Source organism: Oryctolagus cuniculus, chromosome 5, assembly GCF_964237555.1.
Source record: "Oryctolagus cuniculus chromosome 5, mOryCun1.1, whole genome shotgun sequence".
Taxonomy (NCBI): Eukaryota; Metazoa; Chordata; class Mammalia; order Lagomorpha; family Leporidae; genus Oryctolagus; species Oryctolagus cuniculus.
The window spans coordinates 123,564,569-123,583,802 of NC_091436.1; the positions used below are offsets into that span (position 1 = coordinate 123,564,569).

Here is a 19,234-nt window from a genome sequence, read left to right on the forward strand (position 1 = left end):
GGTGGCAGGGCTGCAAGTACTTTGCCCATCTTCTACTGCTTTCTCAGGCACATTAGCAGGAAACTGGATTGGAAATGGAGCATCTGGGACTCAAGCTGTCACTCTAGTTTGGGATGCTGGTGTAAAGTGGCAGCTTAATCCACCGGACCACAATGCCAGCATCTGAATTATGTTCTAGTATTAGATTACAGTCAAAGGATATAAACACATTTATGATTTACTGCATGTAATCCTCTTACAAGACAACTATTTTATAGAGCCATCGACTCTGGATTCTGAATAAAATTTCTTAATACTGTCTTTTGCAATCAAATGTATGGAACTGACGACCTTTATGCATAGTGAAATAAGCCTGCCACCCAAACAGAAATATAACATGTTTTCTCTGATATGTGGCAGTTAATATAGAATACCAAAGAAAGTTTAATTATGAAACAGACACTATATGATTTGATTATTACTTATAGCCATTGTCTATATTCCTGTAGAACAGTGGTCTTTCTACTTTCTACTTGTTCAACATTATGGTTAGTGGTGCATTAAAACCTGTGGTTAAAAAATTGAAAGTATGTTATTGCAAAAACCAAAGGATAAAAGAAAAGAAAGGATATAAGAAAGGGTGATTGACAGAGTGAAGGGGGAGGGAAGGAAGTATGGTTATCTTCTATGAAATACATGAAATCTGTCCTCCTTATATTAATAAACTTTTAAAAAATAACTAGAAATAATAGATATCTGAAACAATTTAAGTAATTATTAAGGAATAATTACTTAAAAACCTTCACATCCTCATACCCACACTTTCTTCTTAGAGAACATCAGGCTTAAATACATCCAGGCTCCTTCCAAGCCTCTGGCTGGTTGAGACTGTGAGCAGTGCGGCAGGTCCAGAGACATGTGCTCAGGCTGCTGTCTCCTGAGAATGTGCCAGTGCTTTCTTTCATTGTTTTTCATAGTATCTTTTAATACTTGCATAAGATGCAGTGTTTCCTGTACTTGTGATATCTTTTCTAAATACAATAAAAACCATCCTTCCTCTAAGGAGGCCCAAACTAAACATTGAAGAGTTAGGACTTTGATTAAAACAAAACAAAACGAAAAACTTGCGAAGCTTTTTCTTCTTATTAAATGAGGAAAACATGACCATTAGGAGGAAAGAAAACTATAAAAAAGAAGCTAAAAGAATGAATTAAAAATTGCTTCCATAGCCTTGGCAACTCATGACAAGAGCCTCAGGTGATTACTGACACCATAAACAAGAGTGTCAATTGTTAAATCAACAACAGGAGTCACTGTGCACTTACTCCCCATTTAGGATCTCTGTCCTTAATGTACTCAAACAGTACTTTAGACTTTGTGTTTCTGTGTGGGTGCAAACTGTTGAAATATTTACTTGTTAGAGGACTATTTAACTTCATATCTCTTTATTTACTTCTTTACTTCTCTTTCTTTCCTTTTCCTTCCTTCCCTTCTTTTTTCTTCCAATTTGTGTGTGTGTGAGAGAAAGACAGAAAGACAGAGACAGAGACACAAAGAGAGAAAGAGAGAGGAGAGAGGAGAGAGAGAGAGAGAGAATTGATCAATCTTCCATCCATTGGTTCACTTTCCAAATGGCCACAACAGCCAGGTCTGACCCAAGCTGATGTCAGGAGTGGGTGGCAGGGCTGCAAGTACTTTGCCCATCTTCTACTGCTTTCTCAGGCACATTAGCAGGAAACTGGATTGGAAATGGAGCATCTGGGACTCAAGCTGTCACTCTAGTTTGGGATGCTGGTGTAAAGTGGCAGCTTAATCCACCGGACCACAATGCCAGCATCTGAATTATGTTCTAGTATTAGATTACAGTCAAAGGATATAAACACATTTATGATTTACTGCATGTAATCCTCTTACAAGACAACTATTTTATAGAGCCATCGACTCTGGATTCTGAATAAAATTTCTTAATACTGTCTTTTGCAATCAAATGTATGGAACTGACGACCTTTATGCATAGTGAAATAAGCCTGCCACCCAAACAGAAATATAACATGTTTTCTCTGATATGTGGCAGTTAATATAGAATACCAAAGAAAGTTTAATTATGAAACAGACACTATATGATTTGATTATTACTTATAGCCATTGTCTATATTCCTGTAGAACAGTGGTCTTTCTACTTTCTACTTGTTCAACATTATGGTTAGTGGTGCATTAAAACCTGTGGTTAAAAAATTGAAAGTATGTTATTGCAAAAACCAAAGGATAAAAGAAAAGAAAGGATATAAGAAAGGGTGATTGACAGAGTGAAGGGGGAGGGAAGGAAGTATGGTTATCTTCTATGAAATACATGAAATCTGTCCTCCTTATATTAATAAACTTTTAAAAAATAACTAGAAATAATAGATATCTGAAACAATTTAAGTAATTATTAAGGAATAATTACTTAAAAACCTTCACATCCTCATACCCACACTTTCTTCTTAGAGAACATCAGGCTTAAATACATCCAGGCTCCTTCCAAGCCTCTGGCTGGTTGAGACTGTGAGCAGTGCGGCAGGTCCAGAGACATGTGCTCAGGCTGCTGTCTCCTGAGAATGTGCCAGTGCTTTCTTTCATTGTTTTTCATAGTATCTTTTAATACTTGCATAAGATGCAGTGTTTCCTGTACTTGTGATATCTTTTCTAAATACAATAAAAACCATCCTTCCTCTAAGGAGGCCCAAACTAAACATTGAAGAGTTAGGACTTTGATTAAAACAAAACAAAACGAAAAACTTGCGAAGCTTTTTCTTCTTATTAAATGAGGAAAACATGACCATTAGGAGGAAAGAAAACTATAAAAAAGAAGCTAAAAGAATGAATTAAAAATTGCTTCCATAGCCTTGGCAACTCATGACAAGAGCCTCAGGTGATTACTGACACCATAAACAAGAGTGTCAATTGTTAAATCAACAACAGGAGTCACTGTGCACTTACTCCCCAGGTAGGATCTCTGTCCTTAATGTGTTGTGCCATGTAAATTAATGGTATAACTGGTACTCAAACAGTACTTTATACTTTATGTTTCTGTGTGGGTGCAAACTGTTGAAATATTTACTTAATATATACTAAATTGATCTTCTGTACATAAAGAGAATTGAAAATGAATCTTGATGTGAATGGAATGGGAGAGAGAGCAGGAGATGGGATGGTTGCAGGTGGGAAGGAAGTTATGGGGGGAAAAAGCCACTGTAATCCAAAAGCTGTACTTTGGAGATTTATATTTATTAAATAAAAGTTTAAAAAAAGAAAATTTTAAAATAATCAAAAAAATTGCTTGAAATCCTACAATAGTTCTCTAATTCTCAAATGTATATGTGGCTTTCTGTTTTCCATTCTTATAAACAGTGTGAAGATGAACATCCTTATAGCTAAATCCTTGTATACATGACTAATCACTTTGTTAGTATACATTTATACAATTTGATCCTTTTAAGATTGATATGTTGGGCTGGCACCTCGGCTCACTAGGCTAATCCTCCACCTGCGGTGCCAGCACCCTGGGTTCTAGTCCCAGTCAGAACGCCAGATTCTGTCCTGGTTGCTCCTCTTCCAGCCCAGCTCTCTGCTGTGGCCCAGGAGGGCAGTGGAGGGTGGCCCCTGCACCCACATGGGAGACCAGGAGGGAGCACCTGGCTCCTAGCTTCGGATTGACGCAGGGCACTGGCCACAATGTGCCAGCCATAGCAGCCATTGAGGGGTGAACCAATAGAAAAAGGAAGACCTTCTTTCTCTCTTTCTCTCTCTCTCACTGTCTAACTCTGCCTGTCAAAAAAAAAAAAAAAAAAAAAAAAAAAAAAAAAAAAAAAGATTGATCTGTTGTTGTGGTAGGCATTTGCAAAGTGGTTAAGATGCCATTTGGAACATCTGCATCCCATATCAGAGTGTCAGGGTTTGACTCAGCTCTGCTTTGGATTTCAAATTCCTGTTACCACACACATAGGGAGGGGGCAGATGATAGCTCAAGTCCTTTGATCTCTGCTACCAGGATATGTGGACTGAGTTCCAGAGTCCTGGCTTTGGCCTATCCAGGCCATAGCTGTTGTAGGCATTTGGCAAGTGAACCAGCCAATGAGAGCCCTCTCTCTCTCATACTCTGTCTCTGTCTCTCTCCCCATGTTTCTCTCTCTCAGTCTCTCTCTTTCCTTTATCTTTCTACCTTTCAAGTAAATAAAAAATAATTTTTAAATTAAAATTTAAAATAGGTGGCATGTCTTTGCTAATATGAAGTTTAATATTGCATTCCTATAAACCTGAATTATAAAAAAAATTCACATGGGTTCATCTGTTGAGTAATAACAGAGGCTTGTATTTATTTTCTTCTATAGGATAATTGGTCAAAGGTCCTTGCTATGAATACTAGAAGTGTTCTCTCACTACCCTTCCCTAAGAGAATTTGAGCAGAGTCTCAATGTTTATTTTTGTTTATGCACAAATTATTTCTGCGTTTTTGGAATTAATTAAAGTGCACACTATGCTTTGATTTACTCTATTCCATATTTCACTATATTATGCCACCTTCCTAAGTCTCTTAAACTTCTACCTATGTTCTCTTTTCAAGTTTTCATATTTTTGGTACAAAGTTCATCCTTAAGAATTTCCAGAGAAGAATTACAAGGAAGTGTTAAAAAGAATAAGTAATTAGGGAATGTTGATTTTCTTTTCAAGGTATTAAAGCATTTTATATAACTACAATTAAAATATTATGATACCAGATATTCAAATGAATAGAATAGAAGGGACAGATAACAAAGAGATATCTTCTTTATGATAAGAATTTAAAATTGGATAAATGAATCATTATGAATCAATGAAGAGAGAAGAGATATGGCTTGAGATGATTGGCTAAAAGTGGATCTTTTTTAAACTCTAAAATAGAAGTTCTCAAAATTTTGATCTCAGGATACCTTTACATTCTAGAATTATTGGGGATCCCAAAGAGCTCTTATCTATGTGGGTTAAATTTATCAACATTTACTGTATTACAAATTAAAGCTTAGAAATGTTTTAAAATATTTGTTTAGTAATTCATTTAAAAACAACAGGAAACCTATCACCTGTCAATATAATAACATGGTTTTATAAAACAAACTGTATTTTCCAAAACAAAAACAAAGTAGAATACCAGCATTTTAAGGTTTTTTTGCACATCTATTTAATGTCTTTATAATAGAAGACATCTAGATTGTCATTTATGTGTTTGTAATCTGTGATGATAAATTATATATGTTGACGGAAATGCAGAAGGTTCAGCCTCCTGTGGAGATGTAGCTAGAAATGGAAGCAGTATTTAATAGCCTTTTCAGATGTTTGTGACTGTTTCTTAATACACAAAAATTTGACATATGATATCTTCTTAAGGTGTTGTTGCGATCTCAAAATGTATCAATGGCTTTTTTGTAATCAGTTTACATCTAAATCCGTTGTTCTGTCCGTACTTGGAATGAGTGTTTTACCCAGGAATAATTTATGAACTTGCTAATCCTCTGTAAAGGTCTTTGGAACTCCTAGAGGTCCTTAGACCACCCATTGGAGCTCCTTTTTTAGAAAGCAGAGGGCTATCCAAGCTTAGTATGCATCAAAGAAACCACAAAATGAACAGATTTGGATGCGACATACAAACATTTAATATCTTATTTTTTAAAATGTAACTCAAATGTAAACCAAAATTAAGAAAAATGTCACTATAACACGAGAATAAATTGCTTTAATATTTAAAGAATTCATATAGATAAGTATTCGTATCATATAGATGAGTGAGGACAGGACATGAACACAAAAGCTTATAGGAAAAAATAACATTGAAAATTCCTACAAAGACATAATAATTTGAATAGCAACCTGTGAGCTGATATTTGACATAGTGGTTCACATGCTGTGTGGGATGCCCATATCCCATGTCAGAATGCCTAGTTTCAAGTCTCAGCTTCACTCCAGATTCCAATTTCTTTCTAATGCATACCCTAGCATGCAGCAGGTGATGGTTCAAATAGCTGAGTCCCTGCCACACTTGTGTGAGACCCAGATGGAAACCTCAGCTCCTGGCTTCAGTCTGGCCCAGCCCAGGTTGTAGCAGGGTTGGGAAAAGAGAATCAGCATATGGGAGATCCTGTTGGTCTCAGTCTCTGTCTTGTTCTGTGCCTTTCAATTAAATGACTGAAAATTATAAGGAAATAAATAATAGCAGCCTAAATTAACCTATTAAAGTGTCATATTAACTGATAAAATGAAACTGACATTCTCATAAATTATAGTTAGGAATATATTGTCACAAAATTTGAGGAAATGGTCGGGCAGTGTGTATTAAGAATAATGATCATGGCTGGCGCCGTTGCTCAATAGGCTAATCCTCTGCCTTGCGGCGCCAGCACACTGGGTTCTAGTTCCGGTCGGGGCTCCAGATTGTGTCCCGGTTGCCCCTCTTCCAGGCCAGCTCTCTGCTGTGGCCAGGGAGTGCAGTGGAGGATGGCCCAGGTGCTTGGGCCCTACACCTCATGGGAGACCAGGAGAAGCACCTGGCTCCTGGCTTCGGATCAGCATGATGCACCAGCCGAAGCGCGCTGGCTGCGGCGGCCATTGGAGGGTGAACCAACGGCAAAGGAAGACCTTTCTTTCTCTCTGTCTCTCTCTCTCTCTCACTGTCCACTTGGCCTGACCAAAAAAAAAAAAAAAAAAAGAATAATAATCATATCCTATGGCTTCTGAATAGCTTTATTTGAAGGATTTATATGAAAAATGTTTTACGGAAGAAAATTCTCACGAAGACAGTTTATTATAGACAAAACAGTAGGGAATGTTGAAATTACTTATGATAATCTACTTAGTAAAAACTTAAACAACCACTGGAGAAAATTATTCAGGTTGAATATATAATAAGAAAAAAATTGGGGCCAGCGCCAAGGCTCACTTGGTTAATCCTCCACCTACAGCGCCAGCATCCCATATGGGCGCCGGGTTCTAGTCCTAGTTGCTCCTCTTCCAGTCCAGCTCTCTGCTGTGGCCAGGGAGGGCAGTGGAGGATGGCCCAAGTCCTTGGGCCCCTGCACCCGCATGGGAGACCGGGAAAAAGCACCTGGCTCCTGGCTTCAGATCGGCATTGCTCCAGCTCTAGTGGCCATTTGGGGGGTGAACCAACAGAAGGAAGACCTTTCTCTCTGTCGCTCTCTTACTGTCTAACTCTGTCAAATACATTTAAAAAAAAAAAGAGAGAGAGAGAGAGAAGCCAGCGCCGTGGCTCAATAGGCTAATCCTGCACCTGTGGCGCCGGCACCCTGGGTTCTAGTCTCAGTCGGGGGGCCGGATTCTGTCCCAGTTGGTCCTCTTCCAGCCCAGCTCTCTGCTGTGGCCCGGGAGTACAGTGGAGGATGGCCCAAGTGCTTGGGCCCTACACCCGTATGGGAGACCAGGAGAAGCACCTGGCTCCTGGCTTCGGATCAGCGTGGTGTGCTGGCCGCAGCACACTGGCCTCAGCGGCCACTGGGGGGTGAACCAACAGACAAGGAAGACCTTTCTCTCTGTTTCTCTCTCTCACTATCCACTCTGCCTGTCAAAAAAAAAAAAAAAAAAAAAGAGAGAGAGAGAGATAAAAGTTGAAAGTTTATGTCATAATGCTAAGGGAACAAAGAAAGATTTTTGAATTGATTATTCAGGAGGATCAAAACTATGTTTAACAACAACACACAAAAAACTTGTATTAACAGGTAAAAGTACTCAGAGAAATCCAGTCAACTGATGGCTATATTTGGGTGTCAGAACTCTGGTTTTTGCTTTTTTTTTTTTTTGATTTATTTGTTTGAAAGTCAGAGGTACAGACAGAGAGAAAGGGAGAGAGAGAGATTGGCTATCCACTGCTTCACTCCCCAGATGGCCAGAATGGCCCGGCCTGGACCAAGCTGAAGCCAAAAGCCAGGAGCTTCTTCCAGGCCTCCCACATAGGTGGCAGGGGCCAAACATTTGGGCCATCTCTCACTGCTTTTACCAGGCCATTAGCAGAGAGCTGGATTGGCAGTGGAGCAGCCAGGACAGGAACTGGCATTCTTATGGGATGCTCGCATTGCAGGCAGTGGCTTTACTGCTGACCCCAGGAATTCTGTTTTTTTCCCCCTATTTTTCTATTTTTCTTAATTTTCCAAAGTTTTTGTAGATAACAGTTTTTATCATAAAAATAGTATACTCTTTCATGTTTAAAATACTTTGTTTTGGCCACTAACACCAACCCTGCTTCTGGCCTAGAGCTGAGAGGAACCTGTGTCCTTTGGCCCTGGTCTAAGAGATGCTTTGCCTTCATAGGGCCTCACCTTTCTCTTCCAAACTCCCCTTGCATTTCACTCACTTCGCCCTCAGCACCCTTGTTGAGTCATAATGCAGAGTCCTGCCTCCTTTTCCCTCTTCAAGAAAGGCCCACCCCCAGATTAGCACATGAATCTCCTTTGGCCTCACCAGGTGGGTTTGGCTGGCCAGATCCAGTTCTGTCTGCCTGAAAATGCAGTTGTTGTCACACAGCAGTTGTAACTTCCCTGTGATAGTGATTTATGTTCTGGTCCTGCAACTGTTTTGTCTCCCTCTTGATCTCTGGCTTCATGAGCCCTGTAAACAGAGAAAGGGACTGTTTAGACTGCACATGATGATGCAACCAGCTCTGCCATTCTTTGATGCCAGTCAGCAGTCTGGCATTTGCTGCTGCAACGGGAACTTCTTTCTTGACTCCTGCCTGTGGCTATAATGTTAATTCTGTTCCTGAGCACCTGTTTGCCATCTCCCTTATTTTGCTAGTTTGATTTTAGTCTCCAAGGTTGTGATCACAGGTCAATAGCAACTGATAAGGATGATGGAGTGGGGTAGGGAGGAGCGACAGTTGTCCATCCTGCCCCTATAGCACATCTTCTAACTGATTCAGTCAATCAGAGCCTCTCTAGCCCTATTTCCAGCAAAGGTAAAACAAACAGATGACACTGGAACCTCAAATGTTTTTTTCTATTTTTAAATTTGTAAGAGGGCACCAGCTTTCTTCCAGTTTTGGATTTGACTCTCTGCAGACCTCTTCTAAACATCAAGAAGTAATTGGCTCCTACCAAAGCCAGCGGGGGGGGGGGGGGGGGGGGTCTCCCAGGCTACAGATTGATGACCCCCCCCCTCCATATTCCACTCCCTGCTACAGTAAAAAGATATTTTAATTATTTTAAGATGCGTATGTTTTGGAAATACAAACTTAAAGGCTTTGCAAATATCTTAATGATATTACAAAATCGTGCAGATGTAAGTTATGATTGACAATCGGAGTTAAATAAAATATCTTCCTGGTAAACATGGTAGCTATCTATTGATCAGAAAACTTTGTAGATCTTTTTGTACTATGGTTCCTGAACATGGTGATGAAAGGGAGAGTGTCTGTTTTTGGTAGGATTTATAGATCATAGGGATCTTTCATAATGTGAATTGGGAAACATAGTGTTGAGTTGCCTCAGCCTCACAACCACTGTTGAGTTATCCTCAGTATCACAACCACTGTGATCCCAAGGACTCATCCAGCCAAATAATACACAACACTTGCCACTGGCTTTTTCCTGTGTATTATTAACCAGTTCTCTTTCATCCTTTCTGTCCTAATAGCTGCTATTGGACTGAAGGAAAACAAACACAATACTGCCCCTGCCCTGACGCTATCGTTAGCATACTCATGGCATCTACTGCTATGGCCATTATCTCTGTCTGAATTACAATTTTCTCCTCCACAACCTGGGGATCTACTGTAGTTTCTGTAATCAGGAATACATGTTGCAAACCCAATCAGAATTCGAAATCTGTATTAGAGTAGACTTATTCTAGTCTCTAAGACTTTGATGATGTTTATCTGTATTTCTCCTGTGCAACTAAATATGTACACATGTAAATAATAATCAGATTAGAAATCAGTCATTACCAAGGTTGGAAAATAGAAATGACTCCTCTAGCAAAGTTATATATTTTGTTGCCGTTAATTATAAAATCCTTATCTCTTCACCACAACATAGATGAAGCATTTTTATATAACCCAAACTATCTGTGAAGCAAATTAAAAAAAAATATATCATTTGAAACTGATTTTTCTATCATAGAATCACATGGTTCCTGCTGGTGACTTGCTGATGCTGTCTCCATTTTGGCAACATAGAAATCCGAAGTATTTTCCTGAACCTGAGTTGTTCAAACCCGTAAGTTACCTCTCTCGTTATCCATGAACCTTTGATTTTAACTTCTTTTTATGTCAGGAGTGTGAATTCATACATTAACTAACACTGTATAATTAAGCAGTCATATTTCTCTGGTAATTAAGAACAAAATTGGCTACAAAGTACAGGTTAAATTTACAGTGTAGATTTTGTAGCATTTACAAACCAAATAGAAAGGTGTTTTTGGAATAAGCTTCACTAATATTAAAATGTGTTTTTATCTGAAACCAAGAGGGCATGTTGAAATAAATATGTCTGCTTCTGATAGGAGACATACTCTGTCTTCTTCAGGCAATTGCTTCTGTTACTGGTTTCCAAGGAGTACAGAAAATGAAAATAAAGCAAATTAAAACAATGCTCTGCTATTTCTTAGGGCTAGGGAGTCACAGGGCTGAACAGAATCTTAAGAGGTCACTTAACCCATTGTCTGCCTTTAGGTAGAACTGTCAAAAATGGCATCCAGATACAGTCATTCTGTGTCCCAAGCTTCCTCCAACAGGCAAGGCTTTCAGTGTGACTTATTGCTAAATTTATTACCAAGAGCAATTTTATGATGGAGACTGAGACCTTATTATAAATATCCTTCCTCTTCTTAGGTCAATTCTTTGGTTGATTTACAGGATCATTTACATTTGCCACTTAACAGAATTCTTTTTAAACTGTTTTATTTTTAAGTTCGTGTTCCAAATTGACAATTATGTCTCATATTAATAACAGGTTGGAAAAAATTACCAACAATCCTGCAACTTTATATGCAAGGATTAGCTGTACAAGGTCATTTTTAGCCTAGAGAAATAAAGTTAAGCTTATTTATATAAGGCTGATTTGGAAAAAAAATATTTTCTTCCCACAGGAACGCTGGAAAAAGGCAAATTTAGAGAAGCACGCGTTCTTGGACTGCTTCTTAGCATTTGGAAGAGGGAAGTTCCAGTGTCCTGGAAGGTCAGTGAGACAGCTGGGCCACGTTTCTCCAGAAAGTCTGCAAAAAGCTGATGGCTAAGGATGGGGTGCTTGGGGGGTGGGGGTGGGAAGAGGAAGGGGAGGAAGCTTTGGCTCTGCTCCGTCTCTTTTTTCTTTATTATCAAAATACAAGTAAATCCAGGAGGGCACATTTTGCCTGGTTGGCCAATGCCACTGTGTGATGCCTTTGTGGGGACGTTTATGGTGGTTTCAGATAGAACTCATGAAAAGAAAATATTACATTTCACATATGCCAGATAAAGGTTTATGGTCCAAATGCTCAGTTTTCATTCAAGGACAATTTGAAACAGTTTGAGTGCTATTTGTTTTTAGACAGTGATAAAATAAAGCTGCGACTACAGTGTTATCATGGATGTTTGCTAGGGTTTCAGATCCTCTTTAGCTTGGAACGTAGCAGCAGCTTGCTAGAAGGCTTTTGCATATTGAGTTAGTTTGGTTTTGTAAAACCTTCCCTTTGATACTTCTTACAACTGAATTAATCTGGCACCCGGGATTCCTTTTCAGTGTCATGCTCAGATCCAGTTCATGTCTGCTAGTTAATGAAAGTTACCATTATGGTTACTGACTCAAGCCAAAAACGTCTATGAATATCTCACCTGTGCCAGGCCTTCTGCTGAGCTTCAGAGATGGAGTGCTGCAGGAGACAGCTGGTCCCTGACTTTAGTGGATTTACAATCTATATTACATAAGTCCTATTTCTTCAATGGGATAGTTTTATTGGGGAATTTTGGTACCTATTTATAACAAAATCTCACTCAATGCATGCATAGATCTTTTAGGAATATCACATTTGAAAAATCGTAGTTTCTTGATTTAAGAAGTCAATAATCAGGGACCGGCCTGTGATGCTGGCTGGCCTCCCACATTAACACCAGTTCCAGTTCCGGCTGCTTCACTTCCAATCCAGCTTCCCACTAATGTGCCTAGGAAAGCTGCTGGTGATGGCCCAAGTACATAAGCCCCTGCCACCCACATTGGAGACCTGGATGGTGTTCCAGGCTCTTGGCATAGGCCTGGCCCAGTCCTGGCCATTGCAGCCATTTGAAGAGTGACCCAGCTGATGGAAGATATCTCTCTCTGTCTCTCCTTTTCTCTCTAGAACTCTGCCTTTCAAATAAATAAATCTTTCTTTAAAAAAAAAAAAGTCAATCTTCATTGGTTGAACAGTACTCTCAGTTTATGTTTATAACTATTATTTACTCAACATTACTATAATCTATCCCACCTTTGTTTCAGAATATTATTTTTTTAATAATTTACACCTCCCTTAAATTAGTGTTTTTTAAAATTTCTATTTGCTTATTCTGAGAAACACAGAGATGGAGAAAAATACCTCCCAACTACTGGTTCATTTCTCCAAATGCCCAAAACAGCCAGGGCTGGACCCAGGCCAAAGCTGCAAACCAGGAATTCAATCCAAGTCTCTCACATGAGTGATAGAAACCCAGTTACCTGAGCCAGCACCAGTACGTCCCAGGGTCTGCATTTGGAAGCTGGAATCGGGAGCCAGAACTGAGATGCAAACTCAGGTGATCTGATATGGAATGGAAGCATCTTAGCTGGGATCTTATCCACTAGGCTAAATGCATACTCCCAAAATGGTTTTAATTAGTCTTTGCCAACCATAGAAATTCCATCCTCTTTTTAGAGCTTATTCTATCATCTAGAGCCTAAGAAAATTGATGCCTGGTTTTTCCCTTGATACTCCTGTTTGTCCTGGAGTAACTGGTGACTTGAACTGACCAATCTCCCGGAAAGGAGAGACTCTTCTATAATTAGGAGAGCGACTCCTTCATCTTCTCCCATAAGCTGTGAACAAGAAAGAATTTAGCTTCACTTGTTGCTAGCAACAACTTCAAAAGGAATAAGCCTGATGATGGTGTACAGTCTGTAGATGCCAGCACAGAGATATGGAAAGATCATTGTGTCACTGAATTCTTCAGTTTTGAATAGATATTGAATACTCAGAGGTGGGCATTTGGTGCAGCAGTTAAGGTGCAACTTGAGATACTTGGACCACATATCAGAGTGCCTGGTTTGGAATCCCAGATCCTCCGCTTCCAGATTCTTGCCAATGTACACCCTAGGAGATGGAAGATGATGACTCAAGTACTTGGGTCCCTAAAACCCATATGGGAGACCCTGATTAAGTTCTGGGCTCCTGGTTTTGGCCTGGTCCAGCCCTGTCTGTTGCAGACATCTAAAGAGTGAGCTAGTGGATAGAAAATCCTCATCTCTCTGTCTGTCTCTCGGCTTTTCAAATAAAGTGAAAATAAATAAAATTATATTAAATGTCCTTTTTAAAAAGATGTATTTATTTATTCAAAAGGCAGAGTTTTACACACATACACACACACACCCACAGAGAGAGAGAGAGAGAGAGAGAGAGAGAGAGAGAGAGATATTCCATCCACTGGTTCACTCCCCAAGTGGTCACAATGGCCAGAGCTGGGCTGATCTGAAGCCAAGGAGCCAGGAGATTCTTCAGGTCTCCCACATGGGTATAGGAGCCCAAGCAATTGGTCTACCTTCCTCTGCTTTTCCTGCCACATTAGCAAGGAGCTGGATGGGAAGTAGAGCAGCCAGGATTGGAACTGGTGCCCATGTGGGATGCAGGTGCTGCAGGCAGAAGCTTTATCCAGTACACCACAGTGCCTGCCCCAAATGTCCTTATTTTTAAAAACAGCTTTAGTTAGAGGCTCCATTGTTTAAAGTTGGAAACATGCTGACATCTCCATCAAAAAAACTTCTAAGTTGAACACTGTAATTAACTGTCATACTTTAAGGATGTAGTTTACAAACAACATTAACAACAAAATCCTTCATGTTCATCTTATTTGTGTATATTATTCCCACCTTAGAGAATCAGCACTTAGGCCAATAACAACCCTATTGTTTTGAGGAACGAGTGTTTTACCCAGCAGTTAAAGTCACCAGTTGGCCTGCCTGCCTCCCACCCAATGTCCAAGGTTTACCTAAAGACTGTTGCTTCCAAGAGAGGCTGCTACCACCTTTGATACTAACAGACATTTACTTGAGTTTGAAAGTAATGTGTACAAAATAAGGACCATAACACTGCAGCTCAACCAACAGGACCTTGTTTATACATAAACAATATATGTTTTTAGAATGCACTGATCTCTTACTGTAGGCAAAACAGTGTCCTGGGCATTTCAGGGGCTTTGGGCATGTGCTAGACATACTGTCAGCACTCATGTGATGACAACTTAGTGACAGCAAGAAGAACGGCAAGTTTCTAAATGACTGTAAGGAAGGCAGGATGAGAAATGCCCAAGCACCATAGTGTGGAGATTCAAGAGAGATGGTGTGTCTGGTCAGGCTGATCTTAGAAGATTTCCTGGGAAAAGTGACCCTTGAAGGGATGGAAGAACTTTTAGCATGAGGAAACAGAATGAGCAAGTGCCATGATGCACAGATATGTGGCTTAGGGCGGTTATGCTGTTACTATTATCTGGGCTAGATTACAGAGACTGGAGAGGAGTCAGCCCAATTGGGAAGGCCACTTACTACCTGACTTAGGTGTCGGCATGAAGCTCCCAAGGCTTTAGTAAGGAATTAAAACATTTGGGGAGGAATGAATTAATGTACAGCAGAACTTAGGCTATCTTGTCTGGAGTGGTAGAATCTACCAGATTGCAAAAAGGATTAGAAATGGGAATCAACTGAGAGGAGGATTTGAAGTAGACTTCACCTTTGTCTCTAAGTGGCAGAAGAGATGGTGGAAATAGAGACATCAGGAACAGAAGCAAGTTTGGAGGTAAAAATATTAAGTTTTCCTTTGAAAACTCTGAGTCTGAGGTGTGGATATATATATCATATAGCCAAAATCTACAGGTTAAACATGAATGTTGAATACAATTATGATCTAGTTTTAAAAATCACAGTCTATTTTTCTATCAAACTTCTGTTTTTAAGTCAATTTCTCATTCACATATTTTAAGCAGCAAACTGATAGCGTATTTTGTTTTTGAAGAGAGACAAAACACAAACTCTTTCAGAAAAGCAAATGACTTCATCCGGACAATGTATACCAAGACAGATCTTTCCACTAGAAATTTAATCCCACAAAGCCTTAGTATAAACCCTGGAAAATTGAATCCATTCCTAATTTGTGTACCAGGAGCCAATTTATTGTCTCATGTAAGAAATATTCAGTGAGTCAGAGAAAGCTGTCTGTACTGTAGCTGATGATCAAAGTTTGTCATTAGCACATACTCTTAGGGCCCCACAGCTGTCACCTCTTGGAGTGTAGGCCACTGAAGTGGTATGAGAACCTTCTCAGAAGTAAACCACAAAGTTTTTCTGAGTTACCTAAATAAGCACACAATGCTACCCTTCAAAAATCAAAATGAAAGTAGTTCCCTAATAGTGGGAGTTCTGAAAATATGCTCCTCCATAGTGCAAGAAGGGGAGTCTTTCCAGTAATTGTAATTCTGGACAAGTCTACTAGTTTTACAGAAAATGGGGAAGTGAAGCTTGAACTATTAGACTTCTTCAGAAATAGTAGGATATAAAATGAAAAATCTCATTGTACTAGACAGTCTCATCTTAAACTATGAGCAAAATGGAGGAGTAAGATAGGGAATTTTCAGTGTTGAGGAAAACTTTGAGTGGGTGTCTGAAAATTGGTGATCTGAACACAAAGGGATGTGCTTGCTATATTTCTCCCATGGAATATACACCAAAGCTACGACACTTGATTTTCTTTGGTTCCTATCTCTGCAAAAGGATACCTGGTTGGCAGTACTATTGTGTGAATGTATCTGGGCTAAATTCCAATTGAAACAACAATGTGATATTAGGTAAGATTAACCAAGTTGCAGAGGTGTGCTTGGATGAGAAGAGGATGCAATAAGAGTAAGGCTACAATTCTTGAGAAGTGGAAATGAAGCAAGCATTCCTTGAGAAAAGAAACTGATTTCTACTTTTTTTCTGTGTGTTTGGGCACCTCACGTGACATAGTGCTAGGCTATGAATTCATGAACTTATCTTGAGTTATCTTGAAAATTATACTTTACTGGAAAGTTAATTAAAAGCATAGGTTCAGCTAATAATAGATTAGTGGTATTATTATTCAACATAACAAACATCTCTTGAGCATCTAGTACTAATATGATCACTCTTTTAATTAGTAACTTGTTTATTCATTATATGCTGTGTGTCAGGGTAGAGTACTAGGAGTTATTTTGGAAAACAAATTATATGAAATCTTTTCCTTTAAGGACCTTATATTCCAGCTCAAGTCACTTTGCTAAAAACTAGAGAAGTTCAAAGACACATAACATTCTTGAATTACTTATGATGTGATTGGGAGATGAGATGTAACAACATGAAAAGCAGGCCCCACTTCAGAGCATAAGATGATACATGAAAGATGCTAGATGATGCATATGTGAATATGTAAAGACTGCCATAGGAGTTGATAGAAAGGGAGATTAAAAGGAGGTTTTGGACTAGGTGAGAATAACCAATAAGCAACACAGAGAGAACAAAAAAACTTGTGTTCATTGGGATGTAATGTACTCACGTGTTAATTATAGCAAGGCAAGTGTATCTTTGGCTCTATGAGGCTCAGAATACATTTTTTCTATAAATTTCTTGTTGAAGATAATATAATGTTAATGGCTGCACTTTATTCAGTATAATATCTATGCACAATCTTGTTTTTTAAAAGTGCTTCAAGAATCTTTCTCAATTTTATACTTAGAAATAGCTGATTGCTTTTGAGGAGGAGTGAGCAAATTCGAATCCTTGTGGATTTTAATGAAATTCCAAGACTCTGAGCCAGGGTACCAAAATTCCTCATTAATTTTTAGTCATGCTCTTCTCTTCCTACTCCTCTACAGAGAAGCAGTGACTCACTCAAAGGAGCACAGAAACCATTGGCATAATTGCTGCCATTATGCTGGTCATTTAATTTTGACACTTAATTATAAGGCTAAGATTTAAGTCTGTCAAGAATAGAAGTAGCAATTCAAGAGTGATTTTTTGGTACTTAGGTCAAAGTGCATCCAAAACAAAACATGTTCATTTCAGAGCAAAAATTTAAGAAAAGGAGCCTCCTTTTCTTTTTATTTAGAAAATAGATATCCAGCTTCTTTCTTGTGCTCAAAAATAACTCTATATGATGTGTTTCTATGGAGAAAAAGAAAGGACACTTTAGGATGAGTATTCTTTTTTCCCCTGTGGACTTTCTCACCTCACCAAGCAAGTGATTGCTGTTTCAGGAGATAGCGATCTTCACTGTTCCGAAAGAGGAGTTCTTTCCTAGAAAAGAGGCCTGGAATTAAAATTGTACTGTATCACAGTTTTGCCTGTAGGTTATTATCTCCCCATCACTTAATGCCTTCTCCTCCCTTTTGAATATTCTGAATTTTCATTTGGAGATCCACAGGATTCTGGGGTGGTGATTCCACTTATAGCCTTATGGGGTGGAGCACTTTTCCCTAAGACAATCAGCACAACCCATTCCTACTCTCTCCCTCCCTTCCCATAGTGGTTGGTTTAGATATTGGCAGACTCTTTAAGTAGGGCAGTTAAGGGCCAGGGTTTCTGTTAAAACTTCTGAGTCAAAAATAATCATTCTTTTCCAAGATGTGCATGAAGAAGTGTTTGAACCCATAAACCGTTTGCAGCTATTTTGAGAGTGTAAGATAAGATAATGTTGGGGTGAAGCAGATAGCATAGAGCAGTTCAGTGGAGGAAAACTAGCTTTATGGTATCATCAGTGAGCTGCTAGAATGATTGCTACCTAAGGCCAGCACCAGCTCTAGGTTTTTTAGTTATGGAAAGCAATGCATACCCTTCAATATATGTCTGATATCCATTTCCTGTCACTTTTATCCTAAGTAATATGATTTCCTTAAGACTAAATGTGCCGGCCTGCGGCACAATGAACTGGGTTTTCCTGAAACAGAGAGTGGGAATGCGGGGACAAGGAGCAAAGAATGGAGCCAAGACAAGTCCTGATCAAGGCTCGTTTATTGAATAAATCCAGTAGTATTTAAACATGACCAGTTGTTTACAAGAAGGAGCACAAAAGATTTACATATCAAAAAGGCTCTTAAGGTTACAAAGAGTTCCCAATAAGGTTCTTAATTATTGATTACAAGGTTACAATAAAACACTTAGGTGATAAATGCAGGTTTCAGGTGTGACTGATTATCTGTATCATCTCTTGTGAAAGGTTTAGGTTCTTCCTGCCTCTTCCCGGAATCTCCCTAGCCCAATTGTCTGTGCTGGGAAGTCTCCATATGTTTAAGTGTAAACAAAGGGAGTGACTGCCTGTGGCTGCCCACAACTAAATGTTTTCTTTCAGGAATTATTGAACTCCTTTAAAAATTTTATTTGCATGTCCTAAATACCTCAGTTAATAGTTTTTGCTTTTTAAAGAGGCTCAGTTTCATTTACTATGGGTATATCACACACACAAAAAATTGATCATCAATCAAACAAAATTGATCAGACACTGGTGCCACCTACTGCCATAGCAGATGCCACAGAAGTTCTGCATGTCCCTGAGCCCAGGACTCTAACTCTGAGTACCTGTGCTCTGTATACTGGCACCACCACTGCAAGAAAAGTGCCTATACTCCAGAACCCAGTGCTGCTACAACTACCAGCATGCTCACATGCCAGACTGAGCACCAGGAAGGATCCCTTTGCCTCTGATTTCCCTCCATGGGGAGTGGGTGTATAAGAGGAGAGCTGGGAGGCTACAGCAGTCTTCTCCACTGAGGGATTCAGAAACTCTCACCGAAGCCATGGCCGCCACAGACATTGACAGTCCCAGTTGCCAGGGACACTCACAGTTTTGGCTTAGCTGAGCCGACAGAGCTACACAGAGACTTTTTTGCCATATCCCTTCTAGTCAGATCACATGCACTTAGCAGCAGATGAATGTTGTTTCCCCTGAAGCCAACCCATCAGACTGGGAGAAGTAACTGCTCCCTCAAATGTGGCAGACATCATTGAAATGCCAAAAATAAATAAATAAATAGATA

The 19,234-nt window shown here is 39.4% G+C and overlaps 1 protein-coding gene across 1 annotated transcript in view; it reads left to right on the forward strand.

Moving 5' to 3' along the window:
- The window catches only part of CYP39A1 (cytochrome P450 family 39 subfamily A member 1), a 97,392-nt gene that overhangs the window by 55,995 nt on the left and 22,163 nt on the right, over positions 1–19,234 (forward strand). Inside the window, exons 9-10 of the mRNA XM_002714462.5 lie at positions 10,116–10,211; positions 11,083–11,171. Of these exons, the coding sequence (XP_002714508.3) occupies positions 10,116–10,211; positions 11,083–11,171 (185 nt within the window). The remainder of the gene's footprint in view (positions 1–10,115; positions 10,212–11,082; positions 11,172–19,234) is intronic.